The sequence below is a fragment of the Cnephaeus nilssonii genome (genome assembly GCF_951640355.1).
Source record: "Cnephaeus nilssonii genome assembly, chromosome: 17".
In the NCBI taxonomy this organism is placed as follows: domain Eukaryota; kingdom Metazoa; phylum Chordata; class Mammalia; order Chiroptera; family Vespertilionidae; genus Cnephaeus; species Cnephaeus nilssonii.
Window position 1 is genome coordinate 10,289,608 of NC_137088.1, and position 25,389 is coordinate 10,314,996.

Here is a 25,389-nt window from a genome sequence, read left to right on the forward strand (position 1 = left end):
GACATTGGTTAATAAAAGTACATAGGTGTACAATTCTATAACACAGTGAGTAATATTTTGGTGGGGGATTCTGGAGGATTGTTTTTTAAATATATATCCTCCAAATCATCTACAATGAGCCCAAATTTCTTCCTCTCTCTCTAAAAATCAATTAAAAGTATTTTTTTAAATGTCCCAGACACGGGGCTTGCCTGGGGTGGGAATGGCTGGCGGGGGTGCGGGGGGGAGATTGGGAAAAAGAAGACAAATGTAAAACTTTAGACAATAAAAAAAAAAAAAGTTCCAGACAGATGAGACCCCAGCACTAAGCACAATGTAAGGCTTTGTCCTTTTTGCTGGAAAAGTAACAGGAGAGTATCACCATTATTCTTAGTCATGCCTGCACTGAGGAAAATGAGCAACTCCTGTTCACTCCTTCCCCCGCTCCGTGTCTAAAATCCAGCTTGTGTGCTTTCTCCAGGGTTGGCAAACCACAGCCCGCAAGGCAAATCCAGCCTGCCACCTGTTTTTGTAAATAGTTTTATTGGAATACAGATAATGTTCATTCATTTATGTATTATCTGTGACTGCTTCTGTACTGCAGTGACAGAGGTGAGAGGTTGTCACAGAAACTGTATGGCCTATAAAGCTGAAACCATTTACAATCTGGCCCTTGACAAAGAAAAGTTTGCTGACCTCTGCACTCTTTGATATGCTCATCTCAAGAAATGAGCTAGGGAGAAATTGTTGGAAGTTGTAAATGAATTTCACTAAGAATCGACAATCCACCCTAGGGAAAGACATTATGTCTGTTGTCAGAAATTCTTCAGTGGGACAAAATTTCACTCTTGAGAAAATCTTGATTTAAAAAGAAAGGAAAGAAGAAAGAAAAAGAGGGAAGGAGCAAAGGAAGGAGGGAGGGAGGGAGAGAGGGAGGGATGGAAAAGACCCTCTTCTTCCCTTGCTGGAACAATAGCCCTCCAAGCAGTCAGCTGTGGGCTATGGGAAGACCCCTGGTCATCCACCCGCTCAAGCCCCCCACTCTATCACAATACAATACACAGCAAGGCTAAGGTCCAAAATGTCTGGAAATGAGATTCCACCCTAAGGCAGAGGTTAGATAATACCTAGAAACTGAACACTGTATTTGCTAGAATATAAAGAGTGTGTGAAACCCTCTGAACAGTTCCATCTCTTGGTATCCAGAAATGTCTCTCACTAAGTTTTAAAAAACTCAGAGTATGGCCTAGTCCAGGAAGAGAAAGTGTCTCCAGGTTGGCAGACGCATACCATCTAGCATATACCATCCGTGGCCACGCTAATTTTGAACATAAAAAAACTTTTCCAGCCCTAATTGGTTTGGCTCAGTGGATAGAGCGTCGGCCTGCGAACTCAAGGGTCCCAGGTTTGGTTCCGGTCAAGGGCATGTATGTACCTTGGTTGCGGACACATCCCCAGTGGGGAGTGTGCGGAAGGCTGATCAATGTTTCTCTCTCATCGATGTTTCTAACTCTCTATCCCTCTCCCTTCTCTCTGTAAAAAATCAATAAAATATATATTTTTAAAAATAAAAATAAAAATAACTTTCCAAATACTCATCTTGACAAACAGTTCATTATATTCACCCAGATAGAAAATAAGTTCTTAACTATTTTGAAGTAGATTTCAACATAGAAAAAAAAAAGCATAATCAGAACATTTTATATAGTAAATAAACTTTATTTATCTGTTCTTCCGAGATGACATTGCCAACAGTCACAGGTTTGCATACAATAGTTATGTGTTGACTATTTACAATTTACAGTAGTATTTTTTCCTCTGAAAAATATAAGTACAAAAGCTAAGTAAACAATGAGGTACTGCAGTTTGGATTTCTCATATGTCATAACTTAAAGAACTAGTCTTCAGTAAATTTCAACAAATCAATCTGGATAAAATAGTAAATTAAATGCTCTAATTTATCAGAAAAAAAACCCCCACTAAGTTTCACCTCAAAATGTATTGCACAAGTCTTTTTTAAAAATCACTTTAAAAATAAATAGAAAAGGCAAGCAGTTCTTCTAAAAGAGAGACAAAAAGAATGGAAGAAAGAAACATTTAGTGAGTCCATAAATCAGGTTAAGTTATTTTTAAATTTTTAAACAACACAAAACTCTTCCCAGGAGAAAAAAGAAGAAAGAAAAAACTACCACCATTTCCCACTGATACAACCTATTTTAAAGGCTAAATGTGGGCCAATGTCAGATTTTTCTTGGTCTTTTGGCTGCAGGAAGAGCCCTGAACAAGAGCTTTTCTCAAAGAGCAGCAATGTGCACCCTTCCAACCTTGCCCAACACGATTCTCCTCATTTCTTCAAGATGAAGACCGAAGCCATGACTGGAAAAGGAAAAGGAGACAAGGATAAAGAAAAACACATCTTTAAAGCCAACCCTTTGGGAGATTAGTTGTTTCAAGTTAAACTTCAATTATATTCTATGGCCTGGGATTGAAGTAGAAATTTTCTAAGAATTAAGACCTACAGAAATCTTCTAAAAATCAATGTCCTTGGAATGATCTGACCTAGAGTCAGCAATCCTGACAAACAGTGTTTGTAAGTGACACTGAAGCTGTAGCCTTTCACCATATATTGAATGCTACCAGGTCATAGATAGAGAAAGCCAAGAGTCACCATGCTGACTCAGCAGTCTCTCTGGGATGCAGCAATTCAGACTGCAGTACAGAGGAGAGAGTCCCTCCCTTGCCCCAATGTGTGGTTTTCCTAGATACTGCAGTTCTCAGGGGTGGCATGCGTGGCAGCAAAGGACAAATAGCATTTTGGTGTAAAAGCTATGCCTCACCTGAAATTAACAAACTTAACTTTAAAAATGTAAAATGTTATGAGAAATAATGCCAAACCTTCCTAATAAGTTGTCTTAAAATGCTAAAGTCTCATAGTCAGATCAAATATGAGGTTTTAAAAAAGCCATGAAAATAAATTACTGAATAAGACTAATGAGACAAACTTTCATATATATTTACTGAAAAGAGAAACTTTTAAAGTCTTCTCAATTTATAAATGAACAATATAATCCACTACTTATGATGTACTTCAAATAGCATCATATTCTTTATAAAACTAGCTCAATTATCATGTTGGCCCTAGATATCTAGACAAGATAAAAAAAACCTTCTATTTAAATTCCCATGTCAGTTATTATTTCAAAACCTCACTTGAGCTGTTGCAGGAAAAAATTCATGCATGACCCAAAAATGAATGTCAATATCATGAAAGACAAAATGGCTGTGAGGAGTTCTCTAATTTAAAGGAGAAACTAGAAAAACATGACAATAAACAGCAATATGCAATCTCTGAATGGATCCTGAAATTTAAGAAATTATGGAAGACATTCTTTCAGACACTGGAAAAATGTAAGTATTACTATATACTAGATAACAGTATTATGTTAATATTAAATTTCCTGAGAGTGATTATTGTATTATGAGTATGTAAGAAAAGCCTTTGTTCTTAAAGATATTTGCTAAAATGTTTAGTTTATGTTTGCAAGCAACTGTCAAATGTTACAGAGGGGAAATACACATGGAGAGAAAGAGTGAGAATGAGAGCAAGTGAAAAAGTTTGGCAAAATGTTTGTAATTGGTGAATACAGGTGAGGGTATATAAGTGTTTATTATACCATTTTGCACATCAAACTAACAGTTGAGGAGACAGTCAATTAATCAATCAATAGAAATGCTACACAGTAATCATTTCCAGTGATTAATGACAGTACTTAAATGCAATAATGTAATAAGCATGATGAGATACTTATATTAAAAAAGGAAAATTTGCCCTAGCAGGTTTGGCTCAGTGGATAGAGTGTCAGCCTGTGGACTGAAGGGCCCAGGGTTTGATTCCGGTCAAGGGCACATGCCCGGGTTGCGGGCTTAAACCCCAGTGGGGGGCGTGCAGGAGGCAGCCGATCAAGGATTCTATCTCATCATTGATGTTTCTACCTCTCTCTCTCCCTCTCCATTCCTCTCTGAAATCAATATATATATACATATACATATATATATATATATATATATATATATATATGTGTGTATATATATATATATATATATATATACATATATACACATACACATATATATATTAAGGAAAATTTAAGACTTACTGAGTTTGATATGGGATTTACATGACCAAGATAATTCTAGGTAATCACTAAGGCGAATTAATTGATATATATTAAAATCAAAATGAGCCTCAAATGTAGGCAAAAAGAATTTTTAAAGCTAAAGTTTTTTTAAAATGTTGTATATTGGAATTTTAAACCTTGATACTGTTAGCTGAATACTAGCCAAATTAACAATCATAGGAAGTCTTTAATTGTAATTAAGTTTATTAATTGTGATCAGGTTATTTGTGATTTGTGAAAATTCTAGCTAAGTTTGAGGTAAAAATGTTCTCTAAATTTTCAGGGGCTGCTAAGTCAAGCTAATTGCATGAATAATATGTGGAGGTAATTGAAGGGGTGTTGAAATAGTGAAGACGGTTAACTGCTTTGAAATATTTTAGATGCCTCCACTTCACTATAACAACATGAAATCTATATAATAAAAGCCTAAGCGACCATTACAGTGGAAAGATCAGAATGACCGGTCGCTATGATGCTCACTGACCACAAGGGGGCAGATGCTCCACACAGGAGCTGCTCCCTAGCGGTCAGTGCGCTCCCACGGTGAGAGCGCCGCTCAGCCAGAAACTGGGCTCATGGCTAGCAAGCACAGCAACGGTGACAGGAGCCTCTCCTACCTCCACAGCAGCGCTAAGGAGCAGCGAGCAGTAAGGAGCGAGGGGTCACAGTCTGCGAGAGGGCACAGGCCGGGCTGAGAGACCCACCCCCCTCCCAGTGCACAAATTGCATGCACTGGGCCTCTAGTTAGAAATAGCCATCTTCAATTAAAGCAGGCTGCCTAAGGGTCTCCACAGGACAAATGTGTTATTTTGTTGATCCCAGGAAGTAATAAAACTGCATTTATTTTTAAATCAACTTTACTAATTTTCATTATTTCGGACTAGCCTTGACGCTAAGTAAGCTTTACAATATTTTAAATTCTGGATTTGTGAAATATATCACTTCACTTTTACCTAGAAAATGATTTTTCATTTCTTTCTTACAATCTTTATTGACTTCAAAGAACATTCTTGGGAATTAAAAAACTAAAATGAATATAGAATGCCTAAGTACTTTTTTGGATTCTTTAACAAAATTTCAAAAGAGCAATTCTGAAACTTTCAAGTACTATTTAAAGAACTAAAACTCCCTAAAATTATATAACCTTACTGGTGGAGGTGATTGTTAATCTATTAAACAGAATTAATGGAAAACACCTATATTAACCCATAGCAAAATCATATATATTCATTAAACAAAAAAGCAAAAGAATTCCAGAGAAATGGTTAGTATCATGCAACACAGAAGACACAAGACATTATTCTTCACTCACCACATGCTAACTAAGCACAGACTGATGGTTTACTCAGAAGATACCACTGCGAGGTGAAGTATACTACAAAGCCAGGGAGAAAAAAAGCTTATTGGGTTAGTTTTAAGACTTAATATAAAACATAGGTTATATGTGTATATGAGCTTCAAATGATTAAACAGATTCTACTTAAATTTTTCTCAAATCTCCTCAAATCAAGGAAGTATAGGCAAAGTATAAGGAATCTGTAATACCTCCCTCCTATTCTAAATATAACACTATGTAGCTGAGATTTTTACTTGTAACTTTAGTTTAAAAATTTAAACAACATAATTAAAAATGTACTTCCCACTTTTAAGTACGTATTGATATGCTACATTAATTAGAGTATAATTACTTGTTTTATAAAAAGATGTATTTCATAATTTCATTAAAGTACACATTCAAATTTGATTTACATAATCTCAATTGACCATCAAAAGGTTATGGGAAAATGTTGATGAATATGACTACAGTATATCTATGTCAAATTGTCATTTCAAATGTATGTCAATTTTATCACTGAGTAGTTCTCTTGTAATTCAACAGTACATCAGGAATAGTTTTAGGAAAGATGACCCATCCCAAATTTCCATTTAAAGGGACCCAATTTCAGCCCTTGCTGGTATTGCTCAGTGGATAGAGCGTCGGCCTGTGGACTGAAGGGTCCCAGGTTCGATTCTGGTAAAGGGCACATGCCTGGGTTGGGGGCTCAATCCCTAGTGGGAGGGCATGCAGGAGGCAGCTGATCAATGATTCTCTCTCATCACTGATGTTTCTATCTCTCTCTCCCTCTCCATTCCTCTGTGAAATCAATAAAAATATATTTTTAAAAAAAACTAAAAAAAAGGGACCCAATTTCAAACATAGTTTTAATACAGCAACCTTCTGCAGTAAATTCTATGTCCTGTTTTAAGATGGTCATAATCCAAGATTATTAACTAGCTTCCTGATCTGCTTTAAAAGAGCATCAGGAAAAAACAGGTGTTGTTTATAAAATCTGAGTCTATTCTTGGATAATGTGACCAACCTTAGAAGTACCACTTTACTTATTTATTTATATTTAATGTGAAGTTAGTAAAAAGTAGCAAAATCAAAAGGCAAACTAGAAAATATTTGCAACACACACAACACAATAAGGTTAATATACTATTGGAAAACTTGCAAAATATATGTATATGGATGCTCCCCTGTGTCTATGCTCGTAAGTATTGAAAAACTGGACACCACCTAAGTGTCCATGAATAGGAAACTGGTGAATTAAATTGAAGGACATCCATATAATCATAAAACCAGCCATTAAAAAGAACGAGGTAGAACTATTTGTAATGAGGTGGCATAATATAAAAATAGGGTAAGTGAAAAAAGCAAGCTGCTGCCTACTCTCATTTTTATGAAATAATTAAGTGATGAAGGAATAATTATTAACATATTAATAAAGCTTAGAAAATCTGGGACAGTCACCACACTATAAACAACGATGGTCTTGGCATGGTGAAACAGCTGGGGGGCTGAAGATCATGAAGGCCTCCCCTTCTGTGTAATGCTTCTGAATTGTTTACAATGTGTTTTGACAATGATAACTTACTACATAATTATTTTAAAAATCAAGAGTCAAAACAACTTTTAAGATTATAAATCAATATTTTACACGTGCAATCTCTTTCACTATGCATCAGTTTTATGGGTTAGAACCAGAACAAATTGCTGACCACTACTGAAAGGGAGATTTGGGCTCAAGATAAGCAAGAACTTTTCTAAGACACACACAATCTGTCTAGATAAGGTGGAATGCTTTGGGAGATAATTACTTATTGGTTTAGTCCTTCTTTCTGGAGATACTCAAATATAGGCTAACCCAGTGGTCGGCAAACTCATTAGTCAACAGAGCCAAATATCAACAGTACAATGATTGAAATTTCTTTTGAGAGCCAAATTTTTTAAACTTAAACTTCTTCTAACGCCACTTCTTCAAAATAGACTCGCCCAGGCCGTGGTCTTTTGTGGAAGAGCCACACTCAAGGGGCCAAAGAGCCACATGTGGCTCGCGAGCCGCAGTTTGCCAACCACGGGGCTAACCCATCACTAAGGAGAAGATCTTTTCTTGCTTCAGTGAGGAGAGAAGAAAAGAGAAGTGCAGTACTGAGATCATGAAACAGGGCAAAAGAAGTTAGGCATGGAGAATTTTGCATAACTTATGAAGTGTGTGTTTGTTCCAATTTAATCACAGCTGACTTCACACAAAGGTTTCTAATAATTTCGTTATCTACATTTCTCTGGTAGGATATGTCACAAGCTCAAAAATGCTTAAATTCACGCAGCCAGTGTGGTTCAGTAGTTGAGTGTCGACCTATGAACCATGAGGTCATGGTTCGATTCCCAGTTTTGGGCTCGATCCCCAGTATGGGGTGTGCAGGAGGCAGCCGAGTGATGATTCTCTCTCATCACTGATATTTTCCTTCCCTCTTCCTCTCCCTTCCTCTCTGAAATCAATTAAAACATATTTTTTTAATGCTTAAATTCTTTCACTCAGAATTACTGTATATTTGAAAATCAACTAAAATAGAATAAAGAACTGCAATCTGTAAAACATCATTATATACTTAATGGTTATACCAGAAAAATGCCTTTTCTATCCTTCCTATAAATAGCCCAAATTCTGGAAATCCAATATAGCATATATGGGCATCAACCTCATATTTGCTATTAAATAAGACAGTTCTTTCCTTGAAGACACCCATTCACATATCTGCCCTAAATTAAACTTTCTTATTGTGGATTCACTCTCATTTTTCAGACTATAGTATAATAATAAAAAAATTTTATTTCTTTTACCAACTCAAAGTCTTTGTAAATAAGACAGAATAGAAGTAGACTAGAGGCCCGGTGCACGAAATTCATACACAGGTAGGGTCCCTAGACCTGGCCAGAAATCAGGGCCGATCTGTGGGGCAACCGGCGGGAAGATCGGGGGCCCCTGCTGGCACCCGCCTTGGCTGGCCTGGGGCCTGCAGGCTTGGGGCAGCTCCTGTGTTGAGCATCTGCCCTGGTGGTCAGTGTACATCATAGCGACCAGTCATTCTGCCAGTTGTTCTGCCATTCAGTCAATTTGCATATTAGGCTTTTATTATATAGGATAAGACAAAGTCATCTTCTATTAGTAACCTATTTTTAAAGCTTACCATTAGTCGAGCATCTTCTCTTTCCAAAATTTTCTGAGTCTGATCATCAGGGAACTTCAGTACAGTGGTTATAACTTTTGCCATGGTCTACAAGAAAAGCAAGAGATGATGACTAATAGACGTTAGAGCAGAAGTCTTGACCCATTCTGACATGTCTGCTGGTGAGATTCTTAAGTGCTCTCAATGGAAGCCACGACCAAAGAAGTATGATGTGAAGGTATCAATCAAGGAAATAACAGCCAACACTAGAACTTCAATTTAAAAGGACTCCTCACAATGTCTGGCTGACATTATTTTAAGAAGATACAATTACAATAGCATTAAGCTATATAAAGTTCTAATGCTCTTGGCCCTTTGTCTTATTAATATACAACTTTATTACTCATTCATTTTATGAGGCTTTTTATTTGTAGAAATCTATCTATTAAGTGATGTATTGCCAATACATATGCTCTAAATAATCAGAATTAGATACTCCCAAGTTCAGCTTTAACTAAATCACATCATATATCTCATAAAAATGGGCTACTGCATGAACATGAACATGCTTAGTAGGTATTTTAAAACATGCAGCACATCAACCTAATAGAAATACAAATTACATTTTAAATAAACACAAGATGTTTTGTTTGGTAGAAAACATGACGAATCAAACAGTACACATGGTGGCTTGCAAAACAAGATAATAAATTGTGCAGATCTAAATAAATATACCGTAAGTCAGACTGTCACCCATAAGCTCGTGGAAAATTCTCCTCAAAGGTTGAAATTCCCTATTTTGTATCAAGATGAGATGTTTTGAGGGAGACAGAGAGGAAAGAAGATACCACTTATGAAATAAGTAGGACAACAAGTTTAGACCTTACATACAGATTCAGGTGCTAGTGCTCTCCTGAGGATTCCTACAGAGAAGGGGAGGATCACACAGAGAACTGACTCTAACATTCCTTGTTTATTGCTACACAGACTAATTGTGTGTGTGGGGGGGGGGGCGCAGGAGGGTAGTTGGGGGTGGAGGAGATAGACTAGATTTCAGAGGAAAAGATGATGTAATAGAGTTAACCAAAAATTTTGGGAACTCACATCATTACAAAAAAAAGTATAATTATTTCCAGGAAGGAAAGAAATAACATTTTAAAACTTCCTATTATGTGATAAAGCCTAGGCAAGGCACTTTACATATTTCTCATACTTAATTTCAACTAAGAGATCAGCTAATAACACAAACCCCAACACAGCAAGATTTTAGTTTCAGCCTCCTTCTTTCTTTTTATTTTTTGCCTCTGCCATTTTGATGATCAAAAAAATACCACTTAAACAACTTAGTTTTTGGAGAATTCCAAAGGCGTTTTACAAAAACCCTCATCCTTTAAATTATATTGGTAAACTGAAGTCTAGAAATGAAGCATAAATGTGGCAGGAAATGGCAAGAGAAATATTAAGTAGTAACTATTTCAATATTCTTTTTATTAACACTCTGAAGCAATTTTAAATGTTTTCTGGTATATTAACTATGAAGGCTGTTTTTAAGAAATAATAAAAATTTAAAATTCAGGAATTTACAGTTACAAGAATTTCTTTAATTTAAATAGCTTATGAAGTTCAAAGTACCCAAAAGTCCATTTATATTTATTATGAAACCACATATACAAGGATACACAAGCATGTCTGTCAAAACAATAAAAAAGCTTTGGCTAGTATCTCTTCACATTTCTAAGTAATGGGAAATGGGAAATCCACCTCTAAATTTGTCAGCAATTTCCTCAGAATTTGCAGCTGATCATCCAGTAAAGGCTTCAAGCTCCTCCCTTCAAGCCAGAAAACACTAATGGAGAAGCCCACCTCTCTGTCATACCTTGGGAAAGAAGCCAGACTGTCTACTCTCTGTACAGTATCCTCAGGCACTGGGAATAAAGTTCAAATGAGCCACCTGGTTTGGAAGTGGCCTCTAGTCAGATTTGCTTTAGGGAGAGACTTCAATAAAAGTTAGGATGAGAAACAATTTCTATTGAAAAGGAGAACAGGTTGAATTTTAGTATCAGTAGTAGCACAAAGGATCAAACCCAAGAAAATGAAAGTGCAACAACAGAAGAAAGGGAGCATACTTAACTTCATACTATAAGAAAGTGTGTCTTACATGTGGTCTTAAAAAAATCATCTGCCTCATGAAACTAACTAGAGACACTGTGTGCAAAGGCAAATGAAGAAATACATGGGGTGACAGACAGATCCTGCTAGACAAGAAACAACTACAAATGAGAATCAAATTGCAGAGGCCAATAGGATTCTGGTTTATTCTAAAGCCATAATCTGGTCTCCATTTCAAATTCTTTAATAATGTGTAAAAAATAGAAAAATCTGCCAAAAAGATGTCTAAAACAACTTTGATCTTTTAACCCCTACTCAAAAATTTCCAGGGCTACCTCCCCCCCACCACCACCACCCTCCAATATCTCCAGGTAAAATCTGAAAGCATTGTAGGCCCTCCACACTGGGCAGCCTTAAGCAGATCACTTCCACCTCACAGATCCAGTGTTTTAGTTGGACCAGACTACGTTTTCCAAAACCCACCTTCAATTTCCTGCCTTGGACATCCTGTCTAGGCTTTCCCTCCTATCTGAGCTCATCTATCAAAATCTAAGCCCCGTTTAAAGCCCAGTAGGCACACCTGCTTCTCCATGACATTTTCCTTGGCCTTCCCACCCTGTGCTTATCTCATTCTGCATCACATATGCTTCACTGAGAACAGTTCCCCTTTCCTACGACTGAAGGTCCCTGACTTATAATGATTCGACCTAAATTTTTCAACCTTATGATGGTGCAAAAGCAACACGCATAATAAATAACATCAAACATTCAACACTTTATTATAAAACTAGTAGCCCATTTGCAGGAAGAATCCTGCAAGTGGCCGCTGCGGCCGCATGTGCTGCCGCTGCCACCGCTGCTGCCGTTGTGGCCGCCGCGCCTGCACCCGTGCGCCACTGCCGCCCGCCCCGCTCCGCCCCACCCGGGCTTTCCCTCTGGCAGCCACCTTGCTTTCCACTTTTCCTCCCTCTTCCTTCTAAATTGTCTTCAGTCTTCACTCCTCCCTCCCTCAGCGTATGCAAATTAACCGCCATCTTTGTTGGGTAATTTGCATACTCACCCTGATTGGCTGGTGGGCGTGGCTTTGGCTGGTGGGGGTGGCTCGGGCGTAGCGAGGGTACGGTCAATTTGCATATTACTACTTTATTAGGTAGGATAGACTTTGTGTTAGATGATTTTGCCCAACTGTAGGCTAAGGTAAATGCTCTGAGCATGTTGCTATGACATTCAGTAGGTTAGGTGTCTTAAATGCATTTTAGACATGATATTTTGGACTTGTGACAGTTTATCAGGAAGTAACCATAAGTCAAGGAGCATCTGTATATGGTAATCTCCTTAAAGTTAGGGATGTCGTCAAATTTCACCTCCCTATCCATCCTGGCGATAAACAAAGGGCCACAGGTAGTAAGTGCTGAATAAATATGCAGTAAATTAAGTCGAAAATCTACTACCAATTTTCAATATTTACCTCTAAAATGTGAATGCAGAATGATAAACTACTCAGCACTTTTAGTGACTAGAAAAATGCCCTGCATGCTGAAGATGAAGAGTAGAGAGAGTACTCCTGGACAAGGATTCCCAGCCAGGTACTAGTTGGGGCAGCCTATCCCTTGAGGACATCCCTCTCAGCTGTCTCCCAAGTCACAATCTAAAACTACCTGCAAAGCCTTGAAAACACAAGCTTACACATGGCTGAACTGGCCCTGCCCCAGAATATGCCTTATGTCTGTGCTGGGTCTTTCTTCAGAAGGACTTAAACGCTGTAGAGATTTTATCCCACATATATTCTCAACCTCCAAAAGAAACAGGCTGGGGCCGTCAGTCTCTTCATTCCACAGACCAAGAAAAGGTTAAATAATTTACTTAGCCACAACACTGGGATCATAGTTTTAAATTCACAAATGAACCAAAGTTGCTAAAGTTCTGAGAAACTTTTTTTTAAAGACATGCCTTTCCCCTTTTCCTGCAATAATAACAAGACAACATAAACTGTCTACCTCACCTCAAACACAGGCTACTATCCAATAAAGACTTAATAAGAGAAACTTATATTTCATTAGCTTTGTTTTAATAAGTTTAGGAGAAAATTGGTATTAGCTACCCTTTGAATTAAAAAAGACTCCTTAGGAAACAAAGACACTGAATCACTATGAATTAATATATACCTCCTGTGATACATTTCAGACTCACAATAGTTACTATTTTACTTTGAAACTATTTGATACAATGAAATGAGATTTCTATAGGTATCAAGGACTCAAAGGACTTCCAGCCCTATATAACTCCTAGTGTTTAGCTGAATCTAAAATCCATAAATTCATAATATTATTTTAAGAGTTTTTCTTATGCCCTTACATTTCAGGTTTTTAAATATATTTCAAATCAATCCCTGAACTGGCTTAACAACCTATGACTCAGTAAACCCCACAGACCTATAAATTAAAACACTGATTGCTTCAAAGAATAGAAAACTCATTGTTCCATTCTCGGCCAAGGTATATAGACAGTGTAAAAGTTCATGTAAGTAAAAACTTGAAACAATATCAGAAAAAGAAATTGCTTTAAATGGAAAATTTTGTTTGAGAAAAGACTCATAATTTTCCTAAATGCATTCAATTCAATTCAAGATATATTTACCAAAAGTCCAATATAAGGTTATTTTAAATGCATTATAGAGGAAATAAATACGCTCAAAGACCTTACAATAAATTTAACATTCTAAAAAACAAATTAGCCAAGCATTATTACTCATATGATGTGGTAATTTTTAAATGATCAATATTCCTTATATGAAGGAATGATTTTTTTACAGTGACTAATGTAAAATATTTGTAAATATCCCTAAGCAGTCAGTCTTAATTATGATCATTTCCAATACTTCCACACTATCCTTAAGTTACCCTTATTCTAACTTTAAGATCCTAAGTCAAAAATAAAAATAGCCACATGTTTCACAAAGTATTAAGTTAATGAAATCTTAAGTTTTAGTATTTAACATCATCCAACAGTATTTTTTATATTAATATCTTATAAACGTAAGAAATATAAGCAAAATCTGCCAATTAACTTATGTGAATTAAGAGCAATAACACAGGTACCTGTCACCTACTATTAGCATGTATGTTCTGTTAATAGTAAACATATGGAATTAATATGCATATTAAAAATGTATTTCCTTTTAAATTAAACCACATGTCAAATCACTAGATATGATTTATACCTTAGTCTCTCGACCCATCATATACTCAAAAAGCACTTTTCGCAAATACTCAAACTCAGTAGGTTCTCCAAAGAGTGAGACATCAGTACGGTACAAATTGCCACCTGTCAAATAAAAAACAGGTCAAATTGTAAAGACAAAACTAGATAAACTTAGAAAACAGGCAAACTAAAAAAACAACAACACACAATTGAACAAAGAGATGCACATTCTTGTATTAATTATATTGTATTGCATGGTATTGTATTGTGTATACATAAAGCATTCCAATTGGTATTCTTCCCTTGTAAGAGAAAACAAAAATTAATATAGCAACCTTATTTCTCACATTTTTCCTCTTCCATCTCCTCCTCCTCTTTCTTTTGGTATGACAATTTTAAGACTATACAAAGATTCCTTAAATCTGAAGTATTATGTGTTGGCTTTAGCTATTCTACAATGATGATTAAAATTTAAAATTAACAATCACTTTTATTTTATTAAGAGTTTAGTATCTCAGAATAGTATTCTAGTTTTCCTAGTATCCCAAACCAAAAAGCACTAAGTTTAAATCAAGTTTTCAAAACTGTTTTTGAAACACAGGATAAATAAAATAACTTGAAAATGCATGAAACATTAATGTCATTATAAAGATTTTCAAATATTTTGATGCAACATCTTAAAAAGACTGCCATAAAAAGTTATAGTTCGTTTGTTAAGCTCTATTTCAACCTAAAAGTAAAGAATAGATACAGTTCAGACAAACTTTAATCTAATAAATTCATAATTATACATTATGTGAAGTCTATACTTGCATCAACTTCCAGTAGTATGGCACACTAGATAGTCTGAAAAGCACTCTGCTACAAGGAACATCTAAATGCTGTATGAAAACATTCTAAGATCATAGGAAAGCCCTACAGGGATAGAGGAACACAGGAAAATAAAACCACAGAATCAATGGGAAGGCAAATGGGAATCTGGGGATGCCTGGACAGTAAAAGCCCATGTTTAAGAGTTTTATCAAGAAGCCGAAGACTAGGGAAAATGTTCTGATGCTTTAATATATAACAGTGGTACCCTTGGAAAAGAACAGCGAGATAGGAGATTAAAGAGCAGCACAGGGCACTTCAGAGGTACAACAATGTTCTAGATGGCAGATTCCTAGGTGTTAACTAGTCTTCCTACTTGATATTTACGTCGCATGTATGTGTATGTTTGGAATACTTCATTTTTTAAATTAAATTTATTGGGGTGACATTGGTTAACAGGATCATATAGGATTCAAGTGTACATTTCTATGACACAAGATCTGTATATTGCACTGTGTGCCAACCACCCAAAGTCAAACCATCTTCCGTTACTATATATTAGGCCCCTCACCTACCCACCACCCCTTCATTTTTTAAAAGTATATATTTTTAGAAGACCCAATTCACTCAAACCACGCTTTACCCAAGAACCAAATAACGATAATACAGTATTTTCTCTTCAAAAAATAATGTGTTTCATCCTTCTAGATCAGTGATTTTCAACCTTTTTTATATCATGGTATATATAAACGAATTCCTAAAATTCTGCAGCACAGAATTTTTGCCGATCTGACCCAAAAAAGGGGGTATAATTTTGATTCATTCACACTGGACAGCTATTCTTGTCATTTTTTTATTCAACAGACTAAGGGAAAAGAGGTAAGTGCTCCTGACTAAATAGTCAGGTACTGCATGTTTTAAAAATTCTTGCAGCACATGGGTTGAAAATTGCTGCTCTAGATCAACAAAATGCAAGAGTTCATAATGTTTTTCACTTTTCAGAAAATAACTGATTTTATTGTTTTAAACGTTAGATTACTTATTTATATCTATTTTCCTGGAGAAGCAATTAATACTTTTTCCTGCATGGTGGGTGCTCATTTTGCTCTTACTCTTCAAAGACCCAGCATGGTGAAGAGAGATGACTGTGCATATTCAACCAAACCACCTGGGTTGTTGAGAGGATTAAATGAGTTGATACACAAAACCTATTTTATAACAGTGCTTGGCACTTAGTGTTATACCTATATGTGTTGCTTATTAAATAAACTACGTATGATCATTTTATAACTTTAACTGAGAAAAAAAATTATGTATGAAATTCTTAAGTTGAAACTACCAAAGAGAAGCAGTCCTGTTTCTCTGCACTGCTGAGCACTGACTCAACAAATCTATGCTGAAAATCACATATGTTGACAGAACTGTAGCAACTAATCTTTGTAGCAGATTAATTAATCTCTGCAGCAAAGAGATTAATAATTAATCATTAATCTCTGCAATGAGCTATAGGAAACTTCCAAACTGGTTTTTCCTTGTTTTTAAAAAGCATTTTGGAAAGAATCCAAAGCAAGTCCTTATTTAATTTAATTAAAAATTGTGTTGTATCTCCTTAAATCCTAGTTTAAAATTTAGTAATTAAATCTTTATTGTAATAGTAAAAAACAGAAGCATGTAAAATATATAACTGTGTATGCCTGCATGTAGTGGATTAGATAAATGTTTGCACATATACAGAAGTCTGGAAAAATATACATAAGTTGTCAACTAGGTCCATTTGGAGAATGGAGACTAAAGTAGGAACTTGCAGTTTTACTTATACACTAAATTTGAATTTTTAAACAACAAATATGCATTAATTTTGTTTTAGACTCTGCTATTCTTTCCTTAAAACCAGCTATTATTGGTGAATCACAAAAGTAAATATATTCATTATAAAAAATTAGATTGGCAAAGACAAAAATAAAAATCATCCATAGCCAAAACCGGTTTGGCTCAGTGGATAGAGCGTCGGCCTTCGGACTGAAAGGTCCCAGGTTCGATTCCGGTCAAGGGCATGTACCTTGGTTGTGGGCACATCCCCAGTAGGGGGTGTGCAAGAGGCAGCTGATCGATGTTTCTCTCTCATCGATGTTTCTAACTCTCTATCCCTCTCTCTTCCTCTCTGTAAAAAAATCAATAAAATATATTTTAAAAAAAAAAATCATCCATAAATCTACCAACAACATGGTAATATCATATGAGAGAGATCATTCTTACCTTTGTAAGGTGTCCCCACAGTTGTTGCATATACGTTCTTTTCATATTTCTTCAAACGGTCTTCTAAATTGTGAATCTAAAAATAACAAATATTTTAATCACATCATAAAATTCACATGGAGACCATATGTAAAAAAAAAGACTGCTGTATCCACTAGATTTTTTATCCCAAAAACAGAATAGAGATAAAATACAAATGGTTTCTTAGATATGACACCAAAAGCACAGACAACAAATATATATATATGTATACACACACACACACACACACACACACACACACCTATACTAATAAAAGGGTAATATGCTAATTAGACCAAACAACTTTTGGATGACTTTCTGGATGTCCTTTCGGACAAAGCCATGGTGGTGGGGCTGAGGCAGAGGCAGGTAGGGGTGATCAGGCCGGCAGGGGAGAGCAGTTAGGATGGTCAGGCTGGCAGGGGAGAGCAGTTAGGGGGATCAGGCCAACAGGGGAGAGCAGTTAGGGAGATCAGGCCGGCAGGCAGGTGAGCAGTTAGGAGCCAGCGGTCCCAGATTGCGAGAGGGATGTCCGACTGCCGGTTTAGGCCTGATCACTGGGGGATTGGGCCTAAACCGGCAGTCGGACATCCCCCAAGGGGTCCCCGATTGGAGAGGATGCAGGCTGGGTTGAGGGAACCCTCCCCGCCCCGCCCCCATGCATGAATTTTGTGCACCGGGCCACTAGTGTGTGTGTGTGTGTGTGTGTGTGTGTGTGTGTGTGTGTATCCTATATAATAAAAGGCTAATATGCAAATAGACTGAATGATGGAAAAACTGGAACAACTGAACAACCGGTCGCTATGACATGCGCTGACCACCAGGGGGCATGTACGGAACAAGGCAGGTGTTGACCGCGGTGGGATGGTGGAGCAGGTGAACAGGGGTGCCAGACCAAGGCGGGGTGCTGGCTGCTGTCATTGGGGCGAGCCTCTAGTGGTTACTGAAAATTCTTTGCTCCCGTGTGCCGCAGTCCCACCTGGCACTCACACCTACTGCTGGCGCTGGCCCCGCTTGCACCCGCAGCCAGTGCCAGAGTCGCTGCTTGCACCTGCTGCCGGTGCCCGGCACTGGTCCCGATCACTAGGCGCCATCAGTGGGTGCGAGCAGCAGCTGCCGGCCCTGATCACCGGAGGGCTTCTCCACCTCCCCCTGCTCCTGAGGGGCGATCAGGGCAGCAGCCGCCGCTCACACCCACTGACACTGCCGGTCCCACTCGCACCCACTGCTGGCACCGGCCCCAATCACTCCGTGCTGTCAGTGGGTGCGAGCAGGGCCAGCGCTGTCAGCGTGTGGAAGCGTTGGCGGCAGGTGTGGGGCTGCCGGCAGATGGGGGCACAGAGGATGGGCCGAGACCCGCCCCTTAGCCTACTGCAGCCTCGTGGCCCACAGTTCTTTCAAGGTGCACGAATTTGTGCACTGGGCCCCTAGTATATACACACACACACATATATATGCATATATATATATATATATATATATATATATATATATATATATATGCATATAGAGTGTCTGGCTGACACTCTAACCATTGAGCACACCAGCCTGGCCAGGAAAATGCCAATTAAAACCATAATGAGATACCAATTCATACTAGGAGGGCTATAATAAAAAAAAAAAAACTGGTTGGTGAGAATGTGGAGAAATTATAGAGTCCTTATACTTCATTGGTGGGAAAGTAAAATAGTTTGGTGGTTCCTCAAAAGTTAAAGATATAATTATTATATTAACATATATATATTGGACTTGAACAAAAGTAAAACTTTTGTGCCTCAAAGAACCTCATCAAGAAAGTGAAAAGACATTCTACAGAATGGGAGAAAATATTTGTAAATCATGTACCTGATAAGGGACTTGTATCCAGAATATATAAAGAACACTTAAAACTCAACAACAACAAAAACAAATAACCCAACTAAAAAATGAGCTAAGGACTTGAAGAGACTTTGCTCTAAAGAAGATACACAACAGATGATAAGATACTCAACACTATTAGAAAAATGCCAATTTTTTGTTGTTGTTAAGCCTCACTTGAAGATAATTTTTCCATTGATTTTTAGAGAGGGAGGGATAAGGAGAGAGAGAAGGAGAGAGAAACATCGATAGAGAGAGAAACATCGACTGACTGCCTCCCGCAGGAGCCCTAGTGGGGGCTCAGGGATGGAATCTGCAACCCTTCAGTGCATGGGCTGACACTCTAACCATTAAGCACACCAGCCTGGGCAGGAAAATGCCAATTAAAACCATAATGAGATACCAATTCATACTAGGAGGGCTATAATAAAAAAATTAAAAAAACTGGTTGGTGAGAATGTGGAGAAATTAGAGTCCTTATACTTCATTGGTGGGAAAGTAAAATAGTTTGGTGGTTCCTCAAAAGTTAAACATATAATTACCATATGATCTAGCAATTCCACTCCTGAGAATATACCCCAAAGAATTGGGAACAGGTGTTCAAATAAAAATTGTACACAATATTCCTAGTAGCAATATTCACAACAGCCAAAAGGTAAAACCACCCAAATATCCATTAGCTGATGAACAGATAAAGAAAATGTAGAATATTCATACAACAGAATATTACTCAGCCATAAAAAGGAATGTAGTACTGATACATGCTACAACATGAATGAATCTTAAAAACATCACGCTAACTGAAAGAAGCCTAATAAAAAAGACCATGTATTATATGATTTTATTTATAGTAAATAGAACAGGCAAACCCATAGACCCAGAAAGCAGATTAGAGGTTGCCGGGGGTGAGGGAGAAGGTACTGAAGAGTGACTGCTCAATGGATAAGAGTCTTCTTTTTGGGGTGATGAAATATATGGTGTTGTGAATGAACTAAATGTCAATGAATCGTGTGCTTTTAAAAATGGTTCAAATGGCCCTGGTCAGTTTTTCTCAGTGTTTGGAGCGTCAGCCCTTGGACCAAAGGGTTGTGGATTCACTATCCGGCCAAGGGCATGTATCTCCGACACAGATTCCCTACCCCTTGTTGGGGAAGTGCGGGAGGCAACCAATTGATGTATCTCTCTCACATTGATGTTTGTCTTTCTACCCCACTCTTATCCTCCCACCTCTCTTTTCCCCTCCTTCTTCCTTTCCACTCTCTAGAAGTCAATGGAAAAAATATCCTCAGGTCAGGATTTTTTTTTAAATGGTTCAAATAGTCAATTCTGTTATATGTATTTTATCACTATAAAAATAACTAATATAAAAACTGTTATGTTAGGACAGTTTGAAGATTTGAGGATGGTAAAGAAGAGACGTTTAAAGCAATAACCTTGAGAATAGATGAGAAAAGTTACAGCGCTAAGAACTAGAAAAAAATAAAGTAAAACTGAAACTTAGTCCTCAAATAGCGTTGTTTCATTCAACTTGTTATAGCATTGATGAGGAAAAAAATTCAATTCCCAGCAGGGCCCACTGTCTGTGTGGAATTTATATATTCTCTCCATGTCTGTGTGGGTTTTCTACAGGTACTTAGGTTCCCTCCCACATCCCAAAGATGTGCACAGTAGGACTGTCTACATTGTCCCAGTCTGAGTAAGGATGGGTGTGGGTGTGAGTGTGTCCTGCGATGGAAAGGCAAAGACTCAGGTTGGTTCCCACATTGGGCCCTGAACTGCAAGGACAGGCTCCGGCCACCCACAACCGTGAACTGGAATAAGAGGGTTGGAAAAGAATTTTACTTGTTTTTATTAATCTATCTTAAATATATATATATATATATATATATATATATATATATATATATATATCTCACATTTATTTCAATTTTCACTATTCGAAGTATTTTGGGTCTTTAGAAGTTTGGTAATATTTTTGTGATCAGAAATATGCCACAGCAACTTAACTCTTATTTAACCAGCCTATGGTAAAACTGATTTCACTAAATGTCATTTTGCTTAAAGTTGCACAAGAACCCATTGAAAATGTTAAGTGATGACTTATTATACCTATCTTTATAAATTTAAAAAATGTATATTATGAAAATTTTCAAACATATTCAATTCAGGAAGCATAGTACAATTAATGCCCATATATCCATCCATCACCTAGTTCCAATAATTATCAAGATTTTTATGTTCGAATTTTAAGAAAACTGGAATATCCTTAGAGATTTAGCCTTCAAACTTAGCCTGCTGACCTGACTCACTATTCCTCCAATTTGGAAAAAGACCACTAAAGATCATGCACCACAGATACACATATAGTGGTGTTTCTATGTTCTGTGCATCCTTCTAGGTGTACACACATGGTCCTATTTAACTCAAATTACTGGATAACATGTGGACAAATCATAGTAAGTCAAGATAATCTAGCTACTAGAAAAAAGTAATAAAGATTGATGTGTTTTTTTCCCTCTGATAAAAGCAAAAATGACTTTCAGAACTTGTTATTACAAATTAAACACAAATTTGTATCCGAAATGTTAAGCATTAGAAATAAGATGCAAATGTTCTTGTTTAGGTATATATAATCATGAATTTAGAGAGATATCCTCTATAAATGTAAAACAAAATTGCAAAGCCAACTATTAAATCAGTTCTTTTTTAATTAATTAAAAGAGATCCAAGTACATACTAACATAAATTAAGGAAGGTAGTTCAAATAAAAGGCACCAATTAGACATGTACCTGTTCTCTGAACTCCTGCTCTTTCAACTTTGAGTCACTGATCAGACTAGTCTTCTGTGCTAGTTGTGTCTGAAAGAACAAAAAAATCACATGTGAAATGCATATGGGTTTCATCACTGTCCAGACACTTTTCTGTACTGCTTGGGAATTTTAAAAAATTAAAAATAGTCTCTTCATGTTTTAACTTAAAACACAGAATGCTCCTGAAAATGCACTACCTTCAGTAAAATTCAATGAAGATTTAGTCTTACCTGTAGTTCCAATATTGTTGCCTGAAAATGGAAAAGAAAAAATGAGTGTATACAATGACATTTTTAAGAAACAATAAAATAGAGTAATATGAAATTACAAGGAAAAAAGAATTCAGTGTTATAGGCTTAAGAGAGTGGTCAGATTTGAAATGAGATTACCTGATTATTTGCTTTTAAATCTGGTCTATTTTGCTATACAAATTATTATATTGTGAATATACATAAACATTGGTAAACACAAGAAAAAAACCTGAAAGGCCACTCATGGAACTTCTAACAATGATTACTACTTAGCAGGGGAGGTGTGTTATCTGACTCTTTAACAACAAGAATATATTCATGTATTTGTTTATATAATTTGTAAAAATTAAACATATTAACATCTATCTGAAGCATATAGGCCCTTTAAGGAAACATCTAAACAACTACTTATGGGAATCCACTCTGAGCTATAATCACAAATTATTTTTCATTGAACTCAGTACTGATATGCAATTCAAGATATCACAGAAACAACAAAAGATGCTTGAGAAAGAAGAGGATAAAAATTTATGAAGAATAAATTAAAAAGGTATTTCTTAAAGTAGGAATAAAAATGAAGGCTATTTTATCTCCTTTCTTATGACACAAGGTAAAGGACTCAGAAAATCTGAATATTAATCTCATAATCTTTCCATATTCTATGGCATCCCAACACAAATCAAACTGTCATTATATGTAACATGAATACTTATTTTGATACCAAAGAAAAGAACATGTATTCTTCTCATAAGAAGTAATATTTTATAGCACCTGGTTTATTCACATCATGATCAAATAGGAAAAAAAAAAACTACAACTTAGTAGCTATTAAAGAAACAGAGAAAAGCCCATTTAGCTTGCTCAGTGCTAATAAATAAGATATAGGTACCAAATGGCTCAAAATAGCAAAGCACTTTATCCAGGCTTCTTCTCTCCAGTTTGGGAAGGTTATCCATGTAAATGGTGTCTGGAAAATTGTTACCTGGTAACTAACATTCTGTAATGAATTATCTGTAACTCTCAACAATGAAGACATGAATAGCGCCTACCTACTTTCTCAAGGCCCTCATGACAGTGCTATGAAAAGACCACACTGGATGAGTGAGAATATTTTCGGAAGTAGAATGGTACACTGACAGGATTCTCAAACTCAAGCCTACATGCCCTGTGAGTGTACACTTATTGGGGTGCACAATGGGACAGGAAGCCACAGGGTAAATATGGCTCATCTTTCATAGAATCAACTTAACTTAAAGACAGGTATTGCCCAGCCAGAGTGGCTCAGTTGGTTGACCATTGTCCAGTAAACCAAAAGGTTGCAGGTTCAATTCCTGGTAAGGGCACATGCCTGGGTTGTAGGCTCAATCTCACGGTCAGGGCATGTGCATGAGGCAGCAGATCGATGTTTCTCTCTTTCCCTCTCCCTTCCTCTCTCTAAGCATGTCCTCAGGAGAGGTTTAAAAAAAAAAAAGATTGGAATTATAAAAATGCCTTGATACACAGTACCAGATCTCTTTGAATTCAGTCCAATATTTCAAAATAATCTTATTACATTTGTATCTGACCCAATAACCAAGAAGAAAAATAGGAAGTGTTTTGCTTTTTTTTTTTTTTTTGGTAGAACTCACCCAAGGATATATTTTTATTGATATTTAGAGAGAGAAATGGAAACATCAATGTGAGAAAGAAACAGCAATCAGCTGCCTCCCATACACAACCCAACGGGTATGTGTCCTGACCGGGAATTGAACCTGACATCTTTTTGGTGTACCAGAAGATACTCCAAACAACTGAGCCATTCAGCCAGGGCAGGAACTGTTTTTCTTAGTGGTATATAATTTAAAAAATTTCTAAGTGACTACAAAGCTATATTATAGAGTAGCATTAAAATTCACATGAATTTTTAACACAAAAATATAAACACTTAAAATTATCACACTTTCTATAGAGCATTTTAGCTATGCCTCTGGACTGTGGGGTTCATTTTCCTCTGCTGTTTTTTCCACAGAACAGGCTGAGAAGTACTAGTATAACCAAAATGGCTAGGCTTTAAAGTCTGGCAGGTTGAGTTTAAATTCCCAATACAACATTGATTGTGTGAGCTTGAACATTTTATTTAACCTCCTTGAGCCTTAGTTTCACTGTCTATAAAATAAAGGCCAGGTTTTTGTTAGGATTAAATGAGGTAGGTATGTGTGTTAGTAAGGGAGTCAAAAACTGGAAATGACATTTTCAAGAAATGTGTGACGCCAAGTCTTGTTCCTCTCACTTTATCATTGCCAGGGTTTTCTTCCTGCTGCAGCCTTTGCTGGTATTTCTTCTGCAGCTCCTCAAGTTGAGTCTGCAGGTCCATTACTTTTGCAGTCATTTCTTCTTCACGAGCCTTCAGAATTAAAAAATGTGTTAATAAACATTAAAAAGAACACAGAGAAACAATACGGTATAAAGAAAACTACCTCTGTAAGAAAAAACAAACAAACACCTAAACATTTTTTGAATCACATCTGTGCTAAAAGAACATTTGGAATTGCAATACTGATCAAATTTAAGTAATATGGGGTTTGCTGAGAATTATTAATATCCTCTTTTGGAATGTTTATATTTTTACAAAGAAATTCTTCAAGACAGAGTATGTAGTTGGGGCGTTTAGATGAGGACTATCTGTTTAATCTCAAAGTCAACCCTAGTAGACCTTGCAGTTGAAATCTGGGGCCACACTGTCCAATACAGTAGCTACTAGATACCTTAGAACTGTGGCCAAAAGCACCTGAAATGTGCCTAGTCCAAACTGAGGTGGATGGTAAATGTGAAAACTATTGATATCAAAATTTAATTCATATGTAATTTTTATACTGATTACATTGACAAGATAACGTTTTTATATAATTAGTTAAAATATTAAAATTAAATTCATCTACTTATTTCTTTAATGTGGCTACTAAAACGTCTAATTACATATGTGGCTCATATTTGTGGCTTGCATTATATTTCCAATGGAGAGTGCTGGTCTAAGACACAGGAAGGGACTTGGGGGAGAGCAAACCCAATTCCTTTGCCACCCTCCACTTCCTGCCCAATTGCTTTGCTACTCTAAGCCCAAAGCTTGAAGGACCATTCCCTTAATTTTCTGTAGTAAACAGCAGATTTTCAAGGATTAACCATACGAAAGGCTAACTTCTCTCCCTGCTCCCTCATCCATCCCTCTACCTACACATTTGTTATGACCTAGGAAAATCTACCTTCTGCTACCCCACACATCCAGAAACAGAGAAGTTCACAAAAGGGAACTCTATAGCTGTGGTACAGTTTACCCCCTGCAAAGTGCTCTATGAAAGTATAAGAAAATGTGAAATTATTCCAATCTTTTCATAATGAGATCTAAAGCTCAAAAAGTATAAAAAGGTGTCATTTATATGCATGTGTCA

General features: G+C 36.7%; 1 protein-coding gene across 7 annotated transcripts in view; it reads right to left on the bottom strand.

Annotated features, from left to right (window-relative positions):
- Positions 1–1,683: 1,683 nt before the first annotated feature.
- GOLGA4 (golgin A4) overlaps positions 1,684–25,389 on the bottom strand; it is a 92,431-nt gene continuing 68,725 nt past the window's right edge. For 5 of the 7 annotated variants that reach the window (XM_079795094.1, XM_079795092.1, XM_079795095.1 and 2 more), the window contains 8 exons: positions 24,234–24,347; positions 21,944–21,964; positions 21,693–21,761; positions 17,025–17,100; positions 13,978–14,081; positions 8,670–8,756; positions 5,470–5,532; positions 1,684–2,355 (listed from right to left, as the gene is read on the bottom strand). In XM_079795094.1, coding sequence (XP_079651220.1) covers positions 5,503–5,532; positions 8,670–8,756; positions 13,978–14,081; positions 17,025–17,100; positions 21,693–21,761; positions 21,944–21,964; positions 24,234–24,347 — 501 coding nt within the window. In that variant the 3' untranslated portion in view covers positions 1,684–2,355; positions 5,470–5,502. The remainder of the gene's footprint in view (positions 2,356–5,469; positions 5,533–8,669; positions 8,757–13,977; positions 14,082–17,024; positions 17,101–21,692; positions 21,762–21,943; positions 21,965–24,233; positions 24,348–25,389) is intronic. The other 2 variants (XM_079795093.1, XM_079795096.1) reach the window with 1 other exon arrangement.